The following is a 23,731-nucleotide window of genomic DNA, read 5'->3' on the forward strand; positions in this document are numbered from 1 at the left end:
TGGCGCAAAATCACACACAACGACAACGGTAATTATCAGCATTTCTGGTTTCGTCTCTTACTTATAAATGAAGATAAAAAAATATAACAATACACAAATAGTCAGATCCACTTTGATACGTTACATCACACAATTATGTACAAACGATCTCAGAATCAAGGGAAGGGTCCTCGCAAAATCCTACCTACCCATTGTCAGCAAAACCCCCATTTTGTAAGAATTCGATCATCGGAAGTCACTAAAGCTGTAAGTACTTGGCAATTTCCTTGAGGTGAAGGTCAGCGGCATTAGAGTAAACATAATCACCCCAATCTTTTGATTACATTCGCAGTTTCATAATGTATATTGTATGTGTTGTTCAGATATGTTTTCATGTCACTAAATTCATTTTGTACATCTGGCTTTGTTCAATATCATATCATACGTTCACGCAGGGTATGCGTTTAACTTTGTTTGGATAATATTTACATAACATTTTGACACATTTAGTGTAGTACACCATATTTTAAACCGTTACACTAATGTAAGAAAATATAACGTCGCAATATCCACCAAACACGCCATGACATCAACTAAAATGTTGTAATTTATCTATCACATTTATTCCATCACATTTAAAGATATGGCTATTAGTAAAACTACATCTACTAAAACGGGAAAATATGGTATTGTAAGAACTAATTTACATATTGGGTGGAGCCAACCAAATCGCTATTACATGTTTTCTCATGTAAAAAGGTGTCATCGTTTCTTATAAATTGTGAAAGTACCAAACGTATACAGTTACAGTCTTTGTACTAGAATAGTTTGTTTCACCGTCGACAAAACATCATTAAAATGCATCGTCAGTATCTACAGCACCATATCTCCACGTGATATGAGTTACAATGACCTACTGTTAAGCACAGCGTAGTTATGCCCCCTTACCTGTACATGCACATGACCTCTCTGTCGTCGTTCGACGTCATAGAGGAAAATCCATTTTCGACATTCATTACGAGTCAGTTTTCAGATTAACCAAGCAATCGCAATCCTCTCATAACTTTCACTTCTCGAACCTTATAAAGATGCACACCAGATCAAAGCACGTCATCATGTATGTATGTATGTATGTATGTTTGTATGTATGTATGTATGTATGTATGTATGTATGTATGTATGTATGTATGTATGTATGTATGTATGTATGTATGTATGTATGTATGTATGTATGTATGTATGTATTGATGGATGGATGGATGGATGTAAGGATGGATGGATGTATGTACGTATGTATGCACTATAATAACTATTGATGCAATACATTAACAATTTGACTGGAAGTTTGAAATACTATCATCAATCAAGAGGAAATCTTAGAATTCCCTAAACAATCTGTTTGAAAGGCATTATCCCACTTGTGGTCAATTGCATGTGGTTAATAATAATCCCAGAAAATTACAACATTTGACGCCAAGCATTCATGGTGTGCTTGGACTTTTGAAATGCTACTTCCTATCGTCAATCATGAGGAAATCTTGAAATTCCCTAAACTGTCGGTTTGAAAGACATTGTTCCACTTGTGGTCAAATGCATGTGATTAATGGTGATCGTTAAAATGTATGTTCAAAGTAAGTAACACTCCCATGCAGCATGTAATGTACAAAAATCAATGACCACCCACCCCACCCTTACTCTTCCCATAATTTTTAAGCATCGTTCCTAAATTTTGTCACGCACAAAATTGCTCATCCACACCTCTATCTTTAGTATATGTGTACAAAGTTGTTATCCTTCTATCTACCCAGAGCAAAATGGGTGACTCCTATAAAATCACCCACGCAATCACACACACGGACATGCACACACCTCTAGCCGTGTACCATGAACGGACCCTAATGTAATTTGTTTTGCTTCAGTATTAGGTCGTACTCATTACTAGAACTAGGCAACCAAGTAGAAAGGTCATGCGCTAACACAGCAAAGTCGGTCACGAATACAGAAGATTGTTCACAGCTACAAAGTTACATACGACATAAATCAGAATTATTTCAGAACACCAAATAGTGTTTTATTTGCATTAAAGTGGCCGCTTATATGTTGATGTTTATGTGTGATGTTTGTTGCATCATTCCATCATGTTTGCATTATAAAACAAGACAGTTAATGAAAATGAAAGGTCGAATATCATGTAAGGTTTGCTTGAGTGGAAATTATAAACGACCGAATAACCGATAAGTACAAAATTAATTAGAGGCCCGTAAGGTGCTCCCAACTGGAGAATAAAATACGAATATGAAAATATGTAACTGAACATTTTCAGTGTTTTCCCACAAACAGAAAAACTAAACTTTTAACATATCTCGCGCATAGTTTTAGGGTTAAACGGGAACAGCACTGCAGTAAAAAGGGTTTTACGAAGTTGTGGACTGGTTATCCCAGTTCTGGTTGTATCCCAAATCCAGTGTGAAATGACACGATTTACGTTTTCCGTACGCTGTCGCTGTCAGTGCCAAGAATTTAAATTTCAACTGCTATTATTGGTGTTTTGTGTTACGAAACACGTACAAAATCACGTCTTTCACACTCTTTATGTATATGTCGCATGACACACTTGCTCGTGTAAACATCTCCATGTAGTTACTGACCAGTCTCACTTTTGTATTGATGTATACATATTTGCTTGAAGATTCGACACACCAACATGTTCGACACATACAGCGAACTGTATTTTATCCCACTTTCTCACATTTTGTTTTTGACGGTACATGTCAATAGACAACAAAAACAAAACAAAAGCATATTTCTCATCATCCCGTTAGTTGTAGATGGCACGTCCATAGTTGTTGAACGTTATCATTAGAATCCTCTCGACCATTGAATCTGAATCTTTACGGGCTTCATAAGGTACAGGGTCTTTTTCAGTGAAAATTACAGAACAGGATTTGGAAGAACTCAAACGAATGGCAAGTGACCAGCAGAGGGCATCGGATCGTATTCGCTTACTTGATGTTGAAGGTAAAAATGCGGTCCTCAGTAACTGACAGTCCAAGCCATCCCTGACTGTAAATTGTTATATATAACGAGACTGTGCGCTTTGAACATCCTTTTGTTTGGAACATGCGCGCACACTCTCACACACATACACGCAAATGTGAATATCTATGCCAAAAATCGTTTAAGATGTTCCAGTCATCCAAATTGTGACACAACAGTTTTACGTTTCTTTAGTTGGTTGTTGAATTCAGAAAATATGTTTACATTATTACCTTAATTTGACCATGCTCCTGCATGCTGTAACAAATGACACTGACAGATTCGGCGGTGTAAACCTTTCCTTTGAAAATGTTTGACTACAATGGTTGCCCTTTGATCTAAGCATATATCACTTCTCATTGTGACCTGAATTCAGGGATGAGTAAAGTCGAAGAGTCGTCTGAAGTCGATGCTCTAAAGGAAAGTGACCCGGGTTCAGGGGACTGTGAAGTCGGACAGTCGTTTGGAGGCGATACTCCAAAGGGAAGAGCCCCGAGTTCAGGGGAGAGTGAAGTCGGACAGTCGTATCGAGGTGATACTCCAAAGGGAAGAGCCCCGAGTTCAGGGGAGAGTGAAGTCGGACAGTCGTCTGTAGGCGATACTTCAGAGGAAAGGGACTCGGATTCAGGGGACTGTGAAGTCGAAGAGTCGCCTGAAGTCGATGCTCTAAAGTGAGTGAGTGAGTGAGTTAATATTTAACGTCACATCGGCAATATTTCAGCCATATCGTGACGGGAACAGACCACTGAAAACGAATATGTGTGTGTTATAAAACCTGTCGACAAAGGACAGTAAAACAACTACAGTATCACAATTTGAGTTAAAACTAGCTTGGAAAGTTAAAACTAATATCAATATTCAGACAATACAATATAAAAACAGACTATAGATCGCCAGCAACAGAAGGTAGGTCACCATACTAGGGACCATGGGGACTTACAGTACCTTTGCTACCTGCATGGACCCTAGTTGGATTTACACCATCCCTTCAGCCGCTGGCGAGTGTACAATATGCTAGCCACAATTAAAACAACAGGAATACTACGATTAAAAGCCTGGTAGAATTAAATTTACTATGAATGTTTTTGGACTTACGTACCCTCTCAGGAGGACAATATTTTTACAATACTTCAACCCCCTTTGAGGGTACAGCCACCAACAATTCTAGTTACGAATCCAAACTACCAATTATTAAATTTATCTTTTTACAGAAACATATTGCTCACGATTCAATCAAAAAATCAATTTCTTTTAAAAAACCAATAATTAAATGAAAACTAACGCTGGTAAAAAGATCCTTCATCGTTTTAACTGTAAAATACATATCCCTTGTGATGGAGAATTCGACACAGTCAAGCAGAATATGCTTGACCGTGACTCTCTCATCACAAGGGATACAAAATGGAGGATCCTCACCTTTTAACAGGTATGCATGAGTATATCTAGTGTGGCCAATACGACATCGTCGTAGTATGACCTCTTCAAATCTGGACTGACAACCCAAGTGGGTATAACCAATGTAAGGTTTTATCTCATGTAATTTATTTATACCAACTTGGGTGTCCCACTTCTTCTGCATCAGATCATGGATATAAGATCTAATGGTAGCTTTATAATCAGTGTAGGGAAGAAGAAGTGGTGTCACAGATTTGTTGAGTGCTGCCTTGGCAGCAAGATCGGCCATTGCGTTACCAGAAATGCCTACATGGCTGGGTAACCAACAGAAGACGATGTCGTATTGGCCAGTAGCAAGATTATTATACAGTTCAATAATTTCAATTAAAAGTGGATGTTTACAAGAAAGATTTTTAATAGCCTGAAGGCAAGAAAGAGAGTCTGAATAGATTATATACTGTTTACGTTTCGGGTGTCTTTGAATATATTTAAGAGCTCTTAATATGGCGTTAGCTTCTGCTGTAAAAATAGAACTATTATCTGGTAATCTAGAAGATATTGTTCTGGATCCAATGACAGTGGCACAAGCCACTGCGCCACCGTCCTTGGATCCATCTGTAAATAAGGGTTTGTAATTGCTATATTGATGTTTCAGTTGATTATATTCTTGTTTATACTGTAATTCATTCGTTTCTGATTTTTTAAAAGTCGTTAATGTTAGGTCAACTTGTGGCCTAACCAACTGCCAAGGAGGAGAAGAAAGAAGACGGGAAGGAGCTATGTTTTCCAGCTCAATGCCGGCCGAAGAAAGAAAGGGTTTAATTCTGTGCCCGAGAGGTGGAACAAGAGAAGACTTTTTGTTGTACAAGTCCTCGTAGAGAGGATTGAAAACACAGTTATATGCAGGGTTAGATTCGTTAGAGTATAGCTTCGTGATATATTGTAAATATAATTTTATACGACGTTGTGTAAGAGATGGTTCATCGGCTTCAACATATAGACTGTCAACAGGAGAGGTTCTAAAGGACCCAAGACAAAGTCTTAGACCTTGATGATGAACAGAATCTAATACTTTTAAGTTGCTGTTGCAGGCTCCACCATATACGATGGAGCCATAATCAAGTTTCGAACGGACAAGTGATCGATATAGATGCAGGAGGGTAGCTTGATCTCCTCCCCATTTAGAATTTGATACCACTTTCAACAAATCAAGTGCTTTCAGGCATTTAGTTTTCAGAGATTTAATATGAAGCAGAAACGTAAGGTGTGAGTCAAAAATTAATCCCAAGAACTTGGCTTCCTTCACAACTTTAATGGGAGTGCCATCTAGAGATAGTTCAGGGTCTTTATGTGGTTTGTACTTACGACAAAAATGTATGCAATTAGTTTTCGATTTAGAAAATTTAAAGCCGTTTTCAAGACACCATTTATTTATTTTGTTTAAACATAACTGCAACTGCCGCTCTATGGTATGCATATTTTTACCACGACAAGAAATATTAAAATCATCCACAAATAACGATCCATCAATGGAATCGTTTAAAACTTTAGATAAACTGTTGATCTTTATACTAAAAAGTGTGACTGACAAAATACTGCCTTGTGGAACACCCTGATCCTGATTGTAATGATCAGACAGGGTAGAACCTACGCGGACTTGAAATTGTCGGTTATTTAAAAATTTGCCTATGAATTGAGGCAAACGACCACGCAAACCGAAATCATGTAGATCTCTCAGAATGCCATACCTCCAGGTTGTGTCATATGCCTTCTCAAGATCAAAAAAGATAGACACAGCATGTTGCTTATTAATCAGCGCGTTTCTCAAAAATGATTCTAAACGCACTAAGTGATCGACGGTACTTCTGTTTTTACGGAAACCACATTGTATATCTGTGATAAGGTTATTTGTTTCCAAGTACGAAAGAAGTCGATTATTTATCATGCGTTCCATGGTCTTGCAAACACAGGTAGTTAATGAAATCGGACGATAACTGGATGGATCCGTATGATCACGTCCAGGTTTAGGTATTGGTACCACTATAGCATCACGCCACGAAGAAGGAAATTTCCCGGATGTCCAAATATCATCAAATATTGATAAGAGCGTCTCTAAACAGAATTCTGGTAAATGCTTCAGGAGTTGATAATGTATGTTATCAGCTCCTGTAGCAGTGTCATGAGCTTGATCAAGAGCAGTATGGAGTTCATGAATAGAAAATGTTTCATTATAATCTTCCCCATTATCTGAATTGAAATTAATAGTTTTCTTTTCTTCTTGTTTTTGATACTGCTGGAATTTAGGTAAATAATTAGAAGAGGAAGAGTGTTTAGCGAGGGTTTCACCCAGTTTATTCGCAATATCTGATTTATCCGTAAGTAACTGATCTCCATGTTTAAGATGATGGACTGTAGATTTAGTACCCTTACCTTTAATTTTCTGGACCATGTTCCATACCTTGGACATGGGTGTCCGTGAATATATTTTGGATACATAATTTTGCCAAGATTGGCGTTTATTCTGCTTAAAAGTACGCCGTGCTTTAGCATTTAAAATCTTAAATTTATTTAAATTATGCACCATAGGATGGCGACGGAAATAATGTTCTGCTTTTTTCCTTGCCTTCCTAGCTTGTTTGCATTCATCGCTGAACCATGGTTTTCGAATATGTGGAACTGCAGAGGACTTTGGTATACACTCATCAGCTATGGAATTCAGTTCCTCAGAAAAACATTTAATAGTATCAGGAACGTCAATAAAACGTTCGGGTTTAAGTTTTTCAGCACACAGTGTTTCATATAATGCCCAGTTAGCCTTTTTAAAATTCCGTCTTGATGATGGAGGAACATCAGATGGAGTTACAGCTTTTAATATAGTAGGGAAATGGTCACTTCCACAGAGGTCATCGTGGACTGACCATTCGAATTCATTTAATAGTTCTGAATTTGTAATTGACAAGTCGAGAGCAGAATAAGTCCCTGTACCAGGATGTAAATATGTGTTGGAACCATCATTATAAATACACAAATCATTGTCAGAACAAAAGTCCTCCAACAGTTTACCTTTAGTGTTTATATTTACACTACCCCAGAGTGGGTTGTGCCCATTTAAGTCTCCCATTATAATACAGGGCTTCGGGAGTTGGTCATATAGAGCTTGAAGATCAGTTTTGGCAAATGTCGAAGATGGCGAAATATAGAGGGAGCATAGCGTAAATGCTACATGTAAAGTAATTCTCACAGCAACCGCCTGCATATTAGTATTAAGTGAAACGGGGCTTTGAATAACGTTTTGTCTGACTAGAATGGATGATCCGCCAGTGGCTCTATCACCCGGAGGTGAAAAACAATGATATGTATTAAAGTGACGAAGGTCAAATGTATCTGTTTGTTTTAAATATGTCTCTTGGAGACATAACGCTGAAGGTGTAAAATCTTGGACTAATAGCTGTAATTCGTGTAAATTAGTCCTCAATCCTCTGCAGTTCCACTGTACAATATTATTGGAATAAACTATCTTTTGGGGGGATTTATTGGGGATCTACCCCGCACTCTTTTAGAGGGCGACAAGCTATGTGCCCTAGAATGGACGTTTTCAGAAACGTCCATGTCTTCAAGAGATCCGTATTTATTGAACAATTGAATTTTGTTCTGTGACCCTTTAGGAGTTCTACCACTTTGATGTTTTGAAGCATCAGGCTTTGGCTTCGGTTTACTTTTCACCGTTTGCTGACTATCAGATGTCGATTGAGACTTTGAGTGTGACTGAGATGATGATTTATGATCAGAAGACCTTGAGGTACTAGGAAGGGATTCCTCAGTCTGTGATGATATAGCAGGGTACAAATGCTGTGGAGAATCGCAATTTACCCAAGTCAAGGTAGTTTGGCAGCCTGTGGTTGATGTTGTTTTAGAGCTAGAAACCGATGATGTTTTTGCTACTGTTGCATAACTTTCTGTAAGATCAGATGTCTTTACCAGTTTTTTGGCCTCCGCAAAAGAGATATTTTGAGTGAATTTTATTTTATTGATCTCCATTTGCTCTTTCCAAATAGGACACTGTTTAGAAAAGGACGAATGGTCGCCTGAGCAATTGGTGCATTTTTTATAATCGCTGTCACAATCTTCTGTTGTGTGTGTCTTCTTACCACAGTGAGCACACACAACAGACAATGTGCAGGTAGATACACCGTGTCCATATTTCTGGCATTTAAAACACCTGAGCGGGTTGGGGATGTAGGTATCAACTTGTATGTTGCAGTAGCCTGCCTTCACTGATTTTGGAGCATTTGGACATGAGAAAGTAAACAGATACGTATTTGTTTTGACGGTTTCGTTGTTTCTGCGAGTTGAAAAGCGCTTGACATATAGTACACCTTGATCCTTCATTTCAGATCCTATATCAAGTTCCGACATGTCATCAAACAATCGATCTCTATCTCTCACGATACCTTTACTTGTATTCAAGGTTTTGTGTGCAGAAACCGAGACGGGAATGCCCACGAAAGATTTAATATTCATCAGATTTGTTGCTTGCTGCTTTTTCCCGCACTCGACTAGCAGGGCACCCGAACGTAAGCGTCTGATGTTCTTCACATCCCCAGCAATGCCTTGAATACCTTTGGATACAGCAAAGGGGTTCAACTTCAAAGGTGTCTTATCAGGAGTCTCAATCACAATGAAACGTGGCCAATACTCAATCGATGGAGACTGGTCTATGGTCAATATCAACAGGGTCAATATCAAGTGGACGTTTTGTTTTTTTGGTTGGAGTTTCATAAGCCATGGTTAGTGTAATACGGTTCATCATCCGAGCTCCCCACCCACCACGGAGTATCACAAGGACAATGCTAAAGTAAGCGGGCCTCCAGCTTACAGCACCAAGGATACCCGGATGATATACTCCAGCAGAAGAATTAGAAATAATTAGTCTACCAGATTGGCCCACGAGCCACCGCCTTCTGGGCATAAGACTCTAGGCAAAAATTTAGAACTTCAAAAATGCATTTTAAAATTCGAAAAGCTCAATGAACAAATAGGCCAAGACCGAAAGTAAAAAACCAAATAAAATTTGTGCAATGACATATATACTCCATGCACAGGGCTTGGCATGACCAGCCGATTGGTCGAACCGGGCCCATTCGACCACCCGTCTAGGTGAAGTAAGGGCCAAAGTGGTGTGTTGGGCAATGGAACGCAGTTAAAAGCCCCAGTGCCCTCAACCACCAGGATCCCGTCCTCCACCGACACGGGACGCAACCCACGGCAAACGGGTTGGTGGACCAAATATCCCCCCGGGTCCACTACGGGGGTGTCGGCGAGCTCTTAGCGTTACCCAGCACCCACCACGAGGAGGTGGCTCGCCGGGTTCAGGGGAGAGTGAAGTCGGACAGTCGCCTGGAGGCGATACTCCAAAAGGAAGAGCCCCGGGTTCAGGGGAGAGTGAAGTCGGACAGTCGTCTGTAGGCGATACTGCAGAGGAAAGGGACTCTGACTGGAGGAAAGGGACTGTGAAGTCGAAGAGTCGCCTGAAGTCGATGCTCTAAAGGAAAGTGACCCGGGTTCAGGGGAGAGTGAAGTCGGACAGTCGCCTGGAGGCGATACTCCGAAGGGAAGAGCCCCGACGTCAGGGGAGAGTGAAGTTGGACAGTCGTCTGTAGGCGATACTTCAGAGGAAAGGGACTCGGATTCAGGGGACTGTGAAGTCGAAGAGTCGCCTGAAGTCGATGCTCTAAAGGAAAGTGACCCGCGTTCAGGGGACTGTGCAGTCGGACAGTCGTTTGGAGGCGATACTTCAAAGGGAAGAGCCCCGAGGTCAGGGGAGAGTGAAGTCGGACAGTCGTGTGGAGGCGATACTCCAAATGGAAGAGCCCCGAGTTCAGGGGAGAGTGAAGTTGGACAGTCGACTGGAGGCGATATTCCAAAGGGAAGCGCCCCGAGTATGTATGTATGTATGTATGTATGTATGTATGTATGTATGTATGTATGTATGTATGTATGTATGTATGTATGTATGTATGTATGTATGTATGTATGTATGTATGTATGTATGTATGTATGTATGTACGTACGTATGTACGTATGTACGTATGCATGCATGGATGGAAGGATGGATGGATGGATGCATGCATGGATGGATGGAAGGATGGATGGATGGATGGATGCATGCATGCGTTCATGTGTGTGTGTGTGCGTGTGTGTGTGTGTGCACGCGTGCGTGCGTGCGTGCATGTATGATCGTATCTCGGACATGACAAAATTATATAGTACCAAAGCAAACTGCACCACTGGTCCACGTATTGCTCTTGTTTACTGTATTGCCTTTGTGTTATATAGGTAACAGTGGAGTCGATGGCGCAAGTGGATACGACCCGTTTTTCAAAGATGCATTTCAGAGCGACGCTCATTCCTTGGCCAATTGTGAGGTAATGTAATACAATGTGAATATAATTGACTCGGGAACAGACCAGTAATGTTACTTCGAAATACATGTATGTATGTGTGTTTGTGTGTGTATATATGTGTGTATTTGTGTGCCACTTGTGTGTGTATGCCACGTGTGTGGATGTGTGTGTGTGTGTGTGCCACGTGTGTGTGCCACTTGTGAGTGTGTGTGCCACATCTAACCACAGCTTGCGTGTTTCGTCCGAACAGTGAGCAAATAGTTTTACGTTTGTTTAGGTGGTTGTTGATTTCAAAGGTTTTGTTTACAATATGACCTTGATTTCACTATGTCCCTAAATGCTGTAACGAGATACATTAATGGATACCTGCACATAAACAATACATGAATACAAAGCATGGAAACTGATTGAAAAGAATTATTTAAATGCAGTGTTGAGAATGGTTGAGTTTGTGTTGATGTCTGAGTTATGGCTCACTGGCTGCATTGACATAAGATGACATAGATAATCTTGCTAAATAAAACACTTGTTCAGATTTCTGAATGAATTGATGGAAAGATGGCTGAGACATATAGATGTATTACAGTTTCATAGATTATCATCTCAGATGTTTTTTGTAAGAGATTTTTAATATTGCAAACAAACACTGCAATAAATAATCCAACTTTACCGATGCAATCTGGAGAAACACTTAATGGGTTATACATTATGAAAACGATCCTTGAACTCCGTCTTAGCTATTTCCATGTAAGCTCATCCTAATGAATAATGCAGGGAAACTGGACAGCTGAGATAGAAAACAGACCAAAAGGTTTCTATTACAAATACATTTTAGTCTCTCGATTTTAGAAACAATCTCAACGTGTCTCCTTATGAGGAGATATCAAAAAGTAGTGAGTCTAACTATATTCACAATGTCCAATGTATGTAAAAATTCCATTTTATTTTGAAGGGATCATAAGCAAAGCCATATCCAAAGTTTCATAGATGTGGGGAATGTGGTTCACGAGATATAGGTCATCCCAACATATCGGGATAGCGTATTAAAAAAAAATACAAACGACATGTCCTCAGGTAATATCACATTAAATATGTTCACAACATCATTGGATGCACTCCCTCCATACTAAACGGCCAGAGGTTTAGATTGCTTTATTTAGATTCAGACAGACTATTTTTCAATCTTTCAAAAACATGGTGTCCAGATATTCAAGATGGCACTGATTACAATATATTCGGAGCTGGCACTTCATTCAGTGTTTAGTTTGAACCCTTGGCATCATGTATGACTAGTGAAGGCATTATATTCAGTTGTGTTATTTGTTTCTGACTTTTTAAATGTGGTTAATGTAAGGTCGATTTGTGGCCGAACCAATTGCCAAGGCGGCGGAGAAAAGAGAGAGAGGGATATTTTCCAGCTCAATGCCGGGAGCAAAAAGAAATGTTTTAATTATATGCCCAAGAGGCGGAACAAGAGAAGGCCTCTTGTTATACAGATCCTCAGACAGGGATTAAAGATGCGCTTATATGCAAGATATGACTCGTTGGAATATAGTTTTGTCATATACAATAAAGCTAATGGTATGCAGCGTTGTTTAAGAGATGGCTAATCAACCTCGACGCACAGGCTGCCGAGAGGTGAGGTTCGAAAGGAGTCAAGACAAAGTCGTAGACCTAGGAGATGAACAGAAGCTGAAAGTATGAGGTTGCTTTTGCATGCTCCAGCATATATGATGGAGTCGTAATCAAGTATTGAACGGGCCAATGATCGTTAAATTTGTAGGAGGGTGGCTTAATCCCCTCGCCTTTACAATTCGAAATGACTTTCAAAAAGTCAAGTGCCTTCAGTTATTTAGTTTTACGGGATTTGATATGTTGTTAAATGTGAGTCAAAACTCGAACCCAAGAACTTGGCTTTCTTTACAACTTTGATTTAGAAACAGTTCAGGGTCTTTATGTAGTAATTTTTAACGTCTACAAAAATGTATACAATTAGCTTTCGCTTTAGAGAATGTGAAGCCGTTTCGTTTTTAAGGCACCACTTTTTAATTAAACATAAACACAACTGCAGTTGCCTCTCAGTAGTATCCATATTTATGTCACGACAAGAAATATACTACCGACAGAAAATAAGGGAACCAAGAAATTGAATGTAGATGACTTTGACTTTGACCAAATATTGCGTCCTGTTATGGCTCCATTGACTAGAGTTATCGGCCCTAATTTTGCATTCCAAGATGATAATGCCAGACCACATCGGACCCGAATTGTCTCCGCTTATCTCCGACAAGAAGATATCCAGACATTGGACTGGCCCTCTAAGTACCCAGACCTGTCCCCAATTGAACATCTCTGGGACGTTCTTGGTCAAAGGGTGTACGCCAGGGACCCAGGACCCGGCAACCTGGCCCAGCTTGGTGCAGTTCTCCAAGAGGAATGGCGGGCAATACCACGGGTAACCATCCTGAAATTGATTAACAACATGACATCAAGGTGCCGTGAATGTGATGCCCAACATGGTGAACACACCAGATATTGAACTTGACGCCTGAAATGGATTTAGTGGATATTTAAAGCAGTTTCAAATTCGCTATTATTTCATTAGTTCCCTTATTTCTTGTCGGTAGTATATTAAAAGTATCCACAAAAACTGATACATCAACACAGGTTTAGGTATTGGGACTGCTATAGCATCTCACCATGATGACGGTAATTTCCCCGACGTCCAAATGTCATCAAATATTTAAAGGGTTTCTTTCTAAACAGGATTCTGGTAAGTGCTTCATGAGTGAGTTGATAATGTATGTTATCAGCTCCTGTAGCAGCATCATGGGCCTGGTCAAGAGCTGTATGGAGCTCATGAGTCGAAAATACCTCGTTATAATCTTCCCCGTCATCTGAAGTGAAAGTAGTAGATTAAAAAAAACAAAAAGCAAAACAAACAAAACATGTTATACCATCAAGAACATTAATGAAAATTTCAGCTTTAAGTTTGTCAGTGCAGAGAGTTTCATATGAATTCTAGTTGGCCTTTTCAAATTTCCATGTAGATGATGGGGTAAGATCAGATGGGTTCACGGGTTATACGATTGTTGTGAAATGGTCACTTTCACAAAGGTCGTTGTGGACTGACCATTTAATATCACTCAAAAGGCCAGAATCAGTAATTGACAAATCAAGAGCTGAATAGGTTCCTGTGCCGGAGTATAAATGTGTATTTGAACAATCATTATAAATGCATACATCATTGTTTGCAATAAACTGTTCCAGCACTTTCACTTTAACGTTTATAGTTGTACCACTTTAGCGTGGGTTGTGGCCATCAAAGTCACCCATAATAATATAGGGTTTCTGGAGCTGATTGTAAAGGGTTTGAATATCAGAATGCTGAAGAGCTAAAGATGGTGGAATACATAGCGAGCAGAGAGTAAAAGTAACATGCAAAGTAAGGGGTACTGCAACGGCTTGAAGATTAGTTTAAACACAACAGGGTTTTGGAGTACATTATGCCTCCCGTGGCCCTATCACCCGGAGAAGAAAAAGAACTTCTGACGCAAACTGAAATGCTGATGCAGAATACTGATGGACTAATGTCCTGGACCATTAGTAATATATTGTTAAAGTTGGTCTTCATTCTTCGACAATTCAATTGTATAACATTGTTATGGGAAGCTGTCTTTTAAGAGGTATGATTGGGAATTTACCCCGTACCTTTTTAGAGGGCGACACGCTATTAGCACGTGGCTGAGTGTTTCCAGCCACGTCCATTCTTTGAACAGATACAAACTTATTGACAAGTTGGATCGGATTATGGAATTGAACTGAATTGAGATGTTTCTTGAATGTATAATCTAGCTAGCAACAATGATGCTATCATTATCATGATTTCATTTAATGTAACCTACGGCTAAAAATGTCACGGAAAAGTGCAGAACGTTTGCCGTTTGGAACATATGTTGTCTTGTCAGAATGTCATACAGCCAACTTATCTACACAGTGATATGATACGATGTTCCTCCACAAGTATTCATTAAAATGTCTGTTAGTAATGGTATCTACTGGTAAATCTTTGAAAATAACGTTCAACACTCAAGTGTTTCATAGGTTACTGAAGGCAACATCTTCACAATTACGAGTATAATGTTTATCACTAAGTTCAGAATACTTGTGATCTATCCTCTCAGGCATCGCTGCTACCACGGGAACGGAAGAAAGCAATCAACTATTGGTCCGTTTTCTTTTCTTCAGGTTACTGGACTGTTTATGGTATGTGTTGCTGCAGCCAGTGCCTTGGTGCTCTTGTCGCTTAGAAGATAGAAGAAACCAACAGTTGGACTATTGACGGTTGCGATTGACACAGAATACATCGATCGTGGTAACTGTGGACTGATCTGACGGATGCACCGTATTTCAATACAACGTGTTTTCATGGCCTCTATTACATCCCTTACCAATTGGTGAAAGTCTAATGACAATATTCATAATCCTATTAATTCAGCTGTTCGAATTATTCCAGACTTGTACTTCCAGGACAAGTATGTTGAAGACAAGAAAAGATTCCATCAGAGAGTGTGAACATGTGAATTCTGAGAAACAAGAACGACAACTCTGCCAGTGTCTTACACGTGACACAATGAGGTTCTCTATATAGTCCAACCTAATTGATATTAAAATGCCGTTTGCATTCCGAGATATTCCTCACCTCCAAGAAACTCGTTACATACCGGCAAACGATTTATGTGTGAAATTGCTACAAACCAGTCAAAATATTACTCGTAAGGATTGGGGTGCTTCGATAAAAAACAATCCTCAGCAGTTATGTAAAACGCTTGTGACATTGTGTTACTGAAAACTGTAAAATATTCTGATATTACAAAGAACATTGCCAGTAGCATTATGGTGCTTAATTCCAATATTCTGATACGGCTGGGGCTATGAAGGGTGAAGGATTGCTGTTGGAGGTAGGGTTGTCATCTTTGTTGGAAGTAGTTCTGATGTTCATTTGTCAGTATGAAGTCCTTCTAGGGAGTTACGAGTTGGATCACGAATGGTCTGCCTAGAAATAACACCAGTGGATCACGAATAACTTGTGATCTTGACACAAATTGTTTTAAGATTGTTCTTATAATTTATATAATACTGCTTTGAAACGCCCGTGTTTGTATCATATCAAACATTTGCCTAAATAGTCCAATTGCTTTCAGTGTAGTGGAATTGTTTATACATTTCGTATTGATGCCGAAATATTATGTGTTGGTTTTGAATAGTGTGTGAATAGAAAATACTCCCGTGTGTGTATAACCAAATCTTCCCATAGAGGTATGGACATTTTTTCATACTCATGTATACAAAGTTTGGTAAGTGTTTTGTACTAATGGGGTTTCGCTGTATTGCAGTTTTAATTACCAGGTCCAGTGGTCTCTAAAGCCATGCCTCAAACCCAAGATAGTGATTTCGAATGAAGGATACTGATTTTTCTTTGTGGAGTTTACGCCCGTCAGTTGCCGCCAAGTGCAGATGTAACGAAATATTTATGACACCCTTTAATTATAAGTGGTAAAATATACAAACCTATTCGTTTTAGTGTTTTAAGTGTGGATGTTTATCTTTTTTTCAGAATTTTGTGCCGCGTGTATGCATGCAGCAAATGTGTCTCCATTTCGTATGTGTAGATTATATTTATGGTTCACATCAAACCGGAAGAATCGAGGCGTGTGCTGCTACACGCTGAATCACTTTCATCGCTGTGTATTGCATGTGCACTAGCCTCCATCTGTTCTACCAGCCTCCATCTGTTGCACTAGCCTCCATCTGTTTCACAAAACAAAGGGGCTTGCTCACTGCCCTTCTCCGCCTACTTCTTCTAAACGGGTCCAACTTATCCTCGTCTGTCAGTAGTTTGTCTGGAAGCATCGAAAACCCGGGTGACAGGGAAGTATTGTAAATTTGCACAACGAAATGCTTTGCTAGATCAGTGATCAATGATCTCAGATATTACAGATGCAACATTTTTTGCGCAACAATAAAATTAATCCATAACTGTTGTTACCAAACTTGACGTAGAGTCATGACATCGCCACTTTGTATGTCATAAAAGACCTTTTGAAATCGATTGTACCAGGATGCAGCGTGACATGAGATTCGTTAGTCACATTTAGTTGCTTATTATGCTATTATTAAGATCCCGTTGAAATTCTGGCTTATTTGTCCAAATACATGTTTTTCTATGGTTTGCTTGACTGTGCGTTGGCTGAACCGGGGATGTGGAACACATCAATAGATTCCCTTAAAAGCAGCTTTTGTTAAACCCGTTGAACAAGAAAAACAGGTCGGTTGTTATTACGTAACTATACAGTGTTGTCAAGCGACTAACACCAGAACGCCAAAGGCCCTTGATTCCATGGCCGACATGGAGATGACGTAATGCAAAAGATCAATAATCAACAAATATAGTTGCTAGGAGTGTCTGTTGGGGATCTGAAGGCGAGGAAGGTAAGTGCTTGAGAGATTGTGTGTAAGCCATGGATTGTTTGTGAGTTTTCACGTTGGAATCTGTTGTTTTTGAGTCGCCCATTAGTTGTTGTTGACAAGACCCTGCGTTTTGTGCCCAAATGCAAGTTTGTAATATAATAGAGTGATTAAATATATTGGTGTCTTGTTTGGTTTTATGTAATCTTAACCGCGAACGGAGACGACAGCGTACAAAGTGTATGAAGTGCAAAAAGAAAACGTTTCTTATATGGGTCAGGTCATCATTGAACACATATAAATATGGACATGTTGTAAGCAATGGATCACTATCGGCACGTCTGAAATGCCACAATTGTGGCACGCACAGTTAAGATTCTCTGGGAATACGTCTGGGAAGAACAATGGCAAGATGACAAAATACCTTGCGCAGAGGTATGTCAAGACGTGGAACTTCAGAAGTACTTTGAGGTAAGTGTTGTAAGCGTTTGTATTGCTCGTTTGTCCACGTTGAGTTGTCACTGAATAGCAATCTTTGTAACTGATTGTTTTTTAGTTCATGATTATTTGTAATTTTGTGATTCGAGATATGCAAGTTTGCGACTCATTCTTATTACTTTGGGGTTTAGCATGTGGAATTATGTTATTTCAAAGCGGAAAGTTTATGATTCAGTATTCGCAAATGTGTGGTCCAAGCTTATTTCTCAACACATACACCTATTTTATTTACCTCACCTAACGATCAGAATTCGCCACACAAACACACCCTGAATTACACAGACACATTATTTTATCAAAACTACAAGCGATAGACCTAGACTGAGGGTTAACAACAGAGAATAGAACAAAAAGTAACTTTTTAACAAATCATTAGTATACTGTCAGCTGGATAATGTGTATCTGAAAAGACTTGTTCTCGATGATCTGATGGTTCAAAATCGTTAGCTTTGGTGTTAGTAGGAAACTACGTATATAACTATGTTTCCCCGACCACGTGTGTTTCTTGAAAATCCTATGATCAAACGGTTATTACGCGTGAGGGAGGGAGGGAGGGAGTTTAGGTTTACACCGCTCTCAACAATATTCCAGCTATATGGCGGCGGTCTGTAAATAATCGAGTCTGGACCAGACAATCCAGTGATGAACAGCGTGAGCATCGATCTGCGTAATTGGGAACCGATGACATGTGTCAACCAAGTCAGCGAGCCTGACCACCCGATCTCGTTAGTCGCCTCTTACGACAAGCGTGGGTTGCTGAATGCCTATTCTACCCCGGACCTTCACGGGTCCGGTTATTGCGAACTAAAATGAGTAATCTCTGTAGCTGACTGTACTTTCTCAAATATGTTACCACGCATCGTTTGTTTGGCCAAACAGAGATGATAGATATTCACTGATTGTCTGTGTTGTGCCATGTAAGGTCACTGATTTTCTAACACAAAATCGGTCATTTTGCGTTTTAGTCTAAACTGGATTGTGGCAACCGATCACTACCATGGCAACGATAGAAGATCACAACGAAGCCGTGTTGTCAAGCCTGGAGCCCGGTGACCAGGTGGAGTTTAAGGGGCCGCACTTTAATCACTGGGCCGTGTACATTGGTAGGTAGATATGCACTGACTTTCTTTGACACATTGAGGAAGAATGCATTGAAAGTTCGCGTTTCAGTTACTAACACACACCCCACCCCCACCCCCTCTCCCCCTTGAATGATATAGGCCCATCTTTCGTATACAAACTGTACAGTATTTCAGTAACACTGAAAATACAAAATCTAGTCGCCCCCAACTTCCACACATTCCAGTCTCACAGTAACATCTATTGACCAGAATCAGTTCTTCCCATCTGTTGTACCCTATAGTCACTCAGTAATATTCACTGATGCGAATCCATTCTTTCCCATCTTCTTCACACTACTAGCTGACAGTACAACCTACTGATCAGAATCAATACTTCCCATCTGCTATAAACTGTAATAACTAAGTTACATTATATGAATTGCGTCCAGTGTTGAATGAGACAAACATGTTATAAGTTTATGTTCCTCAGGTGATGGCTTCGTGATTCACCTGACCAGTGCTGATGGTCAGAGCTCTAGTAAGACTGACAAAGCCATTATTCGTCAAGACAAAATCGGGGATGCTGCAAACAACAGAAAGATGACTAAAAACAACGGCAAGGGCGAGAAATACGGGCTAAGGTAAGACACAAGTGAACGCCTAAAGTACTTATCTAGTGGAAGAAACTAGACCCCACATGAAATTATGTCACTCCAGTCAGAGCTGAGTTATCACGAAGAAGAAGGGAACAAAGCGATATATATTGGGCAAAACATAGGTTACCGTTTCTGCCAAGGGTAGGTGTTGGCTGGGACTGCCTGCTGATTCTGGCCGGGACTGCCTGCTTTATTGAGGCATCTCTCAAATATGAATATTATTACTCTTTGTTGATAACCTTAGTACTATAAGTAACAACACACATTAAAATAAACGGAAAAAATACGTTTTCAACTCATTACAGACCCTTCAGCAAATCTGAGATCGTTGAGAGAGCAAAGAGCCAGCTTGGCAGAAAGGGATATAATCTGATTGCCAGGAACTGTGAACACTTCGTGTCGTGGTGCTGCTACGACTTTGAAATAAGTGACCAGGTGGGAATCATTTCTTTACTTCCCGAAAGCATTACGTTTCATTTACAACATATCTGCAAGTAGATCAAGTGACAATGGAAGCAGTCGGGATCATCGACTCACAATTCACATTTTCTTATCCATGTTATAAAAAACACACGTAAAGAACACATGCTAAGCTTACATGCTTCACCCATTCATGTCAGGACTTCGAACATTTAAGGATACATATGTATGTATGTATGTATGTATGTATGTATGTATGTATGTATGTATGTATGTATGTATGTATGCATGCATGCATGCCTGTATGTATTGCTTTTGGTTTGGAAGGGAGAGGTCATGGTAAATGTACATTTGTGTCTTTGAAGGTGAAAGAATGGACGGAGATAGTGGCAGAAATGATCGCCAATTGGATTGAGGAAAGAAGAAACTTGGAAGGGTTGTAGTCTTGAGAAAGAGACTCCAAGTTACCAATTGTGTACAACAGACAAACAGTAAATTACTTCTATTCTCTATTTTTGTTTTTCAAGGAACAACGATATTGGTAATAGTTTCCAATAAGAGTTTCATAGAACATTGAATGTACATTTATGAGTTTAAGATACGTATCGTCTCAGTCAGCATTATCAACTATATTTCCCGCTTGTTTGTTTTGCATCATGTACATTTTAGCCTAACACGTATGCCTGTCACAACAATAGTTGAACTTATCGAAACGTACATGTAATATGGAGATTCTACATCACCTTTGTATTTTATGCAGCGTGTATACATCTGTAATGATCCTACAATGAAGTGTAAATGTTGAACTTAAATTGTAAATGGCATAAACAATTCTCGAACTTTCGATCTTGTAATTGTATCATGGGAATTCAACATTACCATTTTATTTTATGCAGTATGTACATGACTTCTGTTATAATTCTGCACTGAAATACAAATGTTGAACTTCAATTATACATGATACGTAATGCGTATCGATCAAGCGATCTCGTATGTGTAACGTGGTAATGGGAAATTGCAGATTTAAATACGAAACAAATGTACATTCTATCCTCCAAATTCTCTGGACCAGTGAAACTGAAAATTCACATGCTTCTTAGCAGCAATTGTTCTACTCAAATTTGTTTAATGTGTTAAAATGATACAATGCCATGATAATGGTGATATAGTTCGAGTGAGTGAGTTAGTATTTAACGTCACATCGGCAGTATTGCAGCCATATCGTGACGAGAACGATTAATTATAAAAATACAAATGAATTACTAGCACGGACATTGTAAAACCCTGTCAACGAAGGACAGTAAAACTGACTAGAATATCACAGAATAGAATATAAAACTAGTGAATAGACCTAAAACAATCTATCTATAGAGGACAGTACAATATAAAAATTAGCTATAGGTTGCCAACAACTGAAGGTAGATCACCATACTAGGGACCATGGGGACTTACAGTACATTTGCTTCCTGCATGGACCCTAGTTGGATTTACATCATCCCTTCAGCTGTTAGCAATTTAGACAAATCTAGCCATAAATTAAAAACACACTTATTCTACGATTAAAAGCTGGAAAACTGAAATTTACGTCAAATGTTTTTGGACTTATGTACCCTCTCAGGAGGACAATTATTTTACGGTACTTCAACCCCCTTTGAGGGTACAGCCTCTAACGATTTGAGTTACTAATTTAATCTTCCAATTTTAAAATATTTATCTATTTACAGTTCGGTTAACAAATTTAATTCCCTTAAAAATGCAATAATTAAATGAGGACTAACACTGTTAAAAAGATCCTTCACAGTATGTGAATTAAAATACTGATCCCTTGTGATGGAATACTCAACACAGTCAAGCAAGATATGCTTGACTGTGATTCTTTCATCACAAGGGATGCAGAACGGAGGATCTTCACCTTTCAAAAGGTATTCATGTGTATATCTGGTGTGGCCAATACGACATCGCCGCATGATGACCTCTTCACATCTGGACTGACAACCCAAGTAGGTGTAACCAATATAAGGTTTTATTGCATGTAATTTATTTATGCCCACTTGGGTGTCCCACTTCTTCTGCATCAGATCACGGATGTAAGTTCTAATGCTGGCTTTATAATCTGAGTATGGAATAAGAAGTGGTGTCACAGATTTGTTGAGTGCTGCCTTGGCAGCAAGATCGGCCATTGCGTTACCGGAAATACCTACGTGGCTGGGTAACCAACATAAGACGATGTCGTATTGGCCAGTGGCAAGATTATTATACAATTCAATAATTTCTATTAAAAGTGGATGTTTACAAGATATATATATTTTTAATAGCCTGAAGGCAAGAAAGAGAGTCGGAATATATTATATATTGTTTACGTTTAGGGTGTCTTTGAATATATTTAAGAGCTGTTAATATGGCGTTAGCTTCAGCTGTAAAAATAGAACTGTTATCTGGTAATCGAGAAGATATTGTTCTGGATCCAATGACAGTGGCACAAGCCACTGCGCCACCATCCTTGGACCCATCTGTAAATAAGGATTTATAATTGCTATATTTATGTTTCATTTGATTATATTCTTGTTTATACTGTAATTCATTCGTTTCTGATTTTTTAAAAGTCGTTAATGTTAAGTCAACTTGTGGCCTAACCAACTGCCAATGAGGAGAAGAAAGAAGACGGGAAGGAGCTATGTTTTCCAGCTCAATACTGGCAGCAGAAATAAGTGGTTTTATTCTTAAACCAAGAGGCGGAACAAGAGAAGATTTCTTTTTGTATAAATCCTCATACAGGGGATTGAAAACACAGTTATATGCAGGGTTAGACTCATTTGAATATAGTTTTGCTACATACTGTAAAGCTAATTTTATACGTCGCTGCTCAAGAGATGGTTCGTCAGCCTCGACATACAGGCTGTCAACAGGTGAAGTTCTAAAGGAGCCAAGACAAAGTCTTAGACCTTGATGATGGACTGAATCTAATAGTTTTAAGTTGCTTTTGCAGGCTCCACCATAAACAATGGAGCCATAATCGAGTTTCGAACGCACGAGAGATCGATATAGATGGAGAAGGGTAGTTTGATCCCCTCCCCATTTTGAATTTGAAACCACTTTCAACAAGTCAAGTGCTTTCAGGCATTTAGTTTTAAGTGATTTAATATGCGGTAAAAACGTTAAGTGTGAGTCAAAAATGAGACCCAAGAACTTAGCTTCCTTCACAACTTTAATTGGTGTGCCATCTAGAGATAGTTCAGGGTCTTTATGAGGTTTATATTTACGACAAAAATGTATACAATTAGTTTTGGATTTAGAAAATTTAAAGCCGTTTTCTAGACACCATTTATTAATCTTGTTTAAACACAACTGTAGTTGTCGTTCAATGGTATTCATATTTTTACCACGACAAGAAATATTAAAATCATCCACAAATAACGATCCATCAATTGAATCGTTTAAAACTTTTGATAAACTGTTTATCTTTATACTAAAAAGTGTGACTGACAAAATACTGCCCTGTGGAACTCCCTGATCCTGATTGTAATGATCAGACAGGGTAGAGCCCACACGGACCTGGAATTGTCTGTCATTTAAAAAGTTGGCAATAAATTCAGGCAAACGACCTCGCAACCCGAAGTCATGTAAATCTCGTAAAATGCCATATTTCCAAGTAGTGTCATATGCTTTTTCAAGATCAAAAAAGATAGACACAGCGTGTTGTTTGTTAATCAGTGCGTTTTTCACAAATGATTCTAAACGCACTAAGTGATCGACAGTACTTCTGTTTTTCCGGAAACCACATTGTATATTTGTGATAAGGTTATTAGTTTCCAAA

The 23,731-nt window shown here is 39.2% G+C and overlaps 2 protein-coding genes across 2 annotated transcripts; both read left to right on the top strand.

Moving 5' to 3' along the window:
• Positions 1-2,942: 2,942 nt before the first annotated feature.
• On the top strand, positions 2,943-15,389 carry LOC137271729 (uncharacterized). Its single transcript, XM_067804139.1, has 5 exons — positions 2,943-2,997; positions 3,392-3,686; positions 9,916-10,349; positions 10,747-10,830; positions 15,331-15,389. The coding sequence occupies exons 1-5, from the start codon at positions 2,943-2,945 to the stop codon at positions 15,387-15,389; spliced, it is 927 nt and encodes a 308-aa protein (XP_067660240.1).
• A 3,388-nt stretch (positions 15,390-18,777) lies between these two features.
• LOC137271731 (phospholipase A and acyltransferase 3-like) lies at positions 18,778-20,360 on the top strand. The gene is made up of 4 exons (XM_067804140.1): positions 18,778-18,883; positions 19,332-19,482; positions 19,803-19,932; positions 20,283-20,360. Exons 1-4 carry the CDS (start codon positions 18,778-18,780, stop codon positions 20,358-20,360), a joined length of 465 nt encoding a protein of 154 aa, XP_067660241.1.
• The last annotated feature ends 3,371 nt before the right edge of the window (positions 20,361-23,731 follow it).

Source organism: Haliotis asinina, chromosome 2 (assembly GCF_037392515.1).
Source record: "Haliotis asinina isolate JCU_RB_2024 chromosome 2, JCU_Hal_asi_v2, whole genome shotgun sequence".
NCBI classification, from domain to species: domain Eukaryota; kingdom Metazoa; phylum Mollusca; class Gastropoda; order Lepetellida; family Haliotidae; genus Haliotis; species Haliotis asinina.

What these genes read in the sequence shown, in the direction of transcription:
- LOC137271729 (XM_067804139.1), top strand. Translation starts at nt 2,943, where the DNA reads ATGGCAAGTGACCAGCAGAGGGCATCGGATCGTATTCGCTTACTTGAT. An exon ending in TCGCTTACTTGATGTTGAAG is followed by an intron (nt 2,998 to 3,391) that starts GTAAAAATGCGG and finishes ACCTGAATTCAG; the next exon opens with GGATGAGTAAAGTCGAAGAG. An exon ending in CCTGAAGTCGATGCTCTAAA is followed by an intron (nt 3,687 to 9,915) that starts GTGAGTGAGTGA and finishes ACTGGAGGAAAG; the next exon opens with GGACTGTGAAGTCGAAGAGT.
- LOC137271731 (XM_067804140.1), top strand. Translation starts at nt 18,778, where the DNA reads ATGGCAACGATAGAAGATCACAACGAAGCCGTGTTGTCAAGCCTGGAG. An exon ending in GGCGAGAAATACGGGCTAAG is followed by an intron (nt 19,483 to 19,802) that starts GTAAGACACAAG and finishes AACTCATTACAG; the next exon opens with ACCCTTCAGCAAATCTGAGA. An exon ending in ACTTTGAAATAAGTGACCAG is followed by an intron (nt 19,933 to 20,282) that starts GTGGGAATCATT and finishes GTGTCTTTGAAG; the next exon opens with GTGAAAGAATGGACGGAGAT.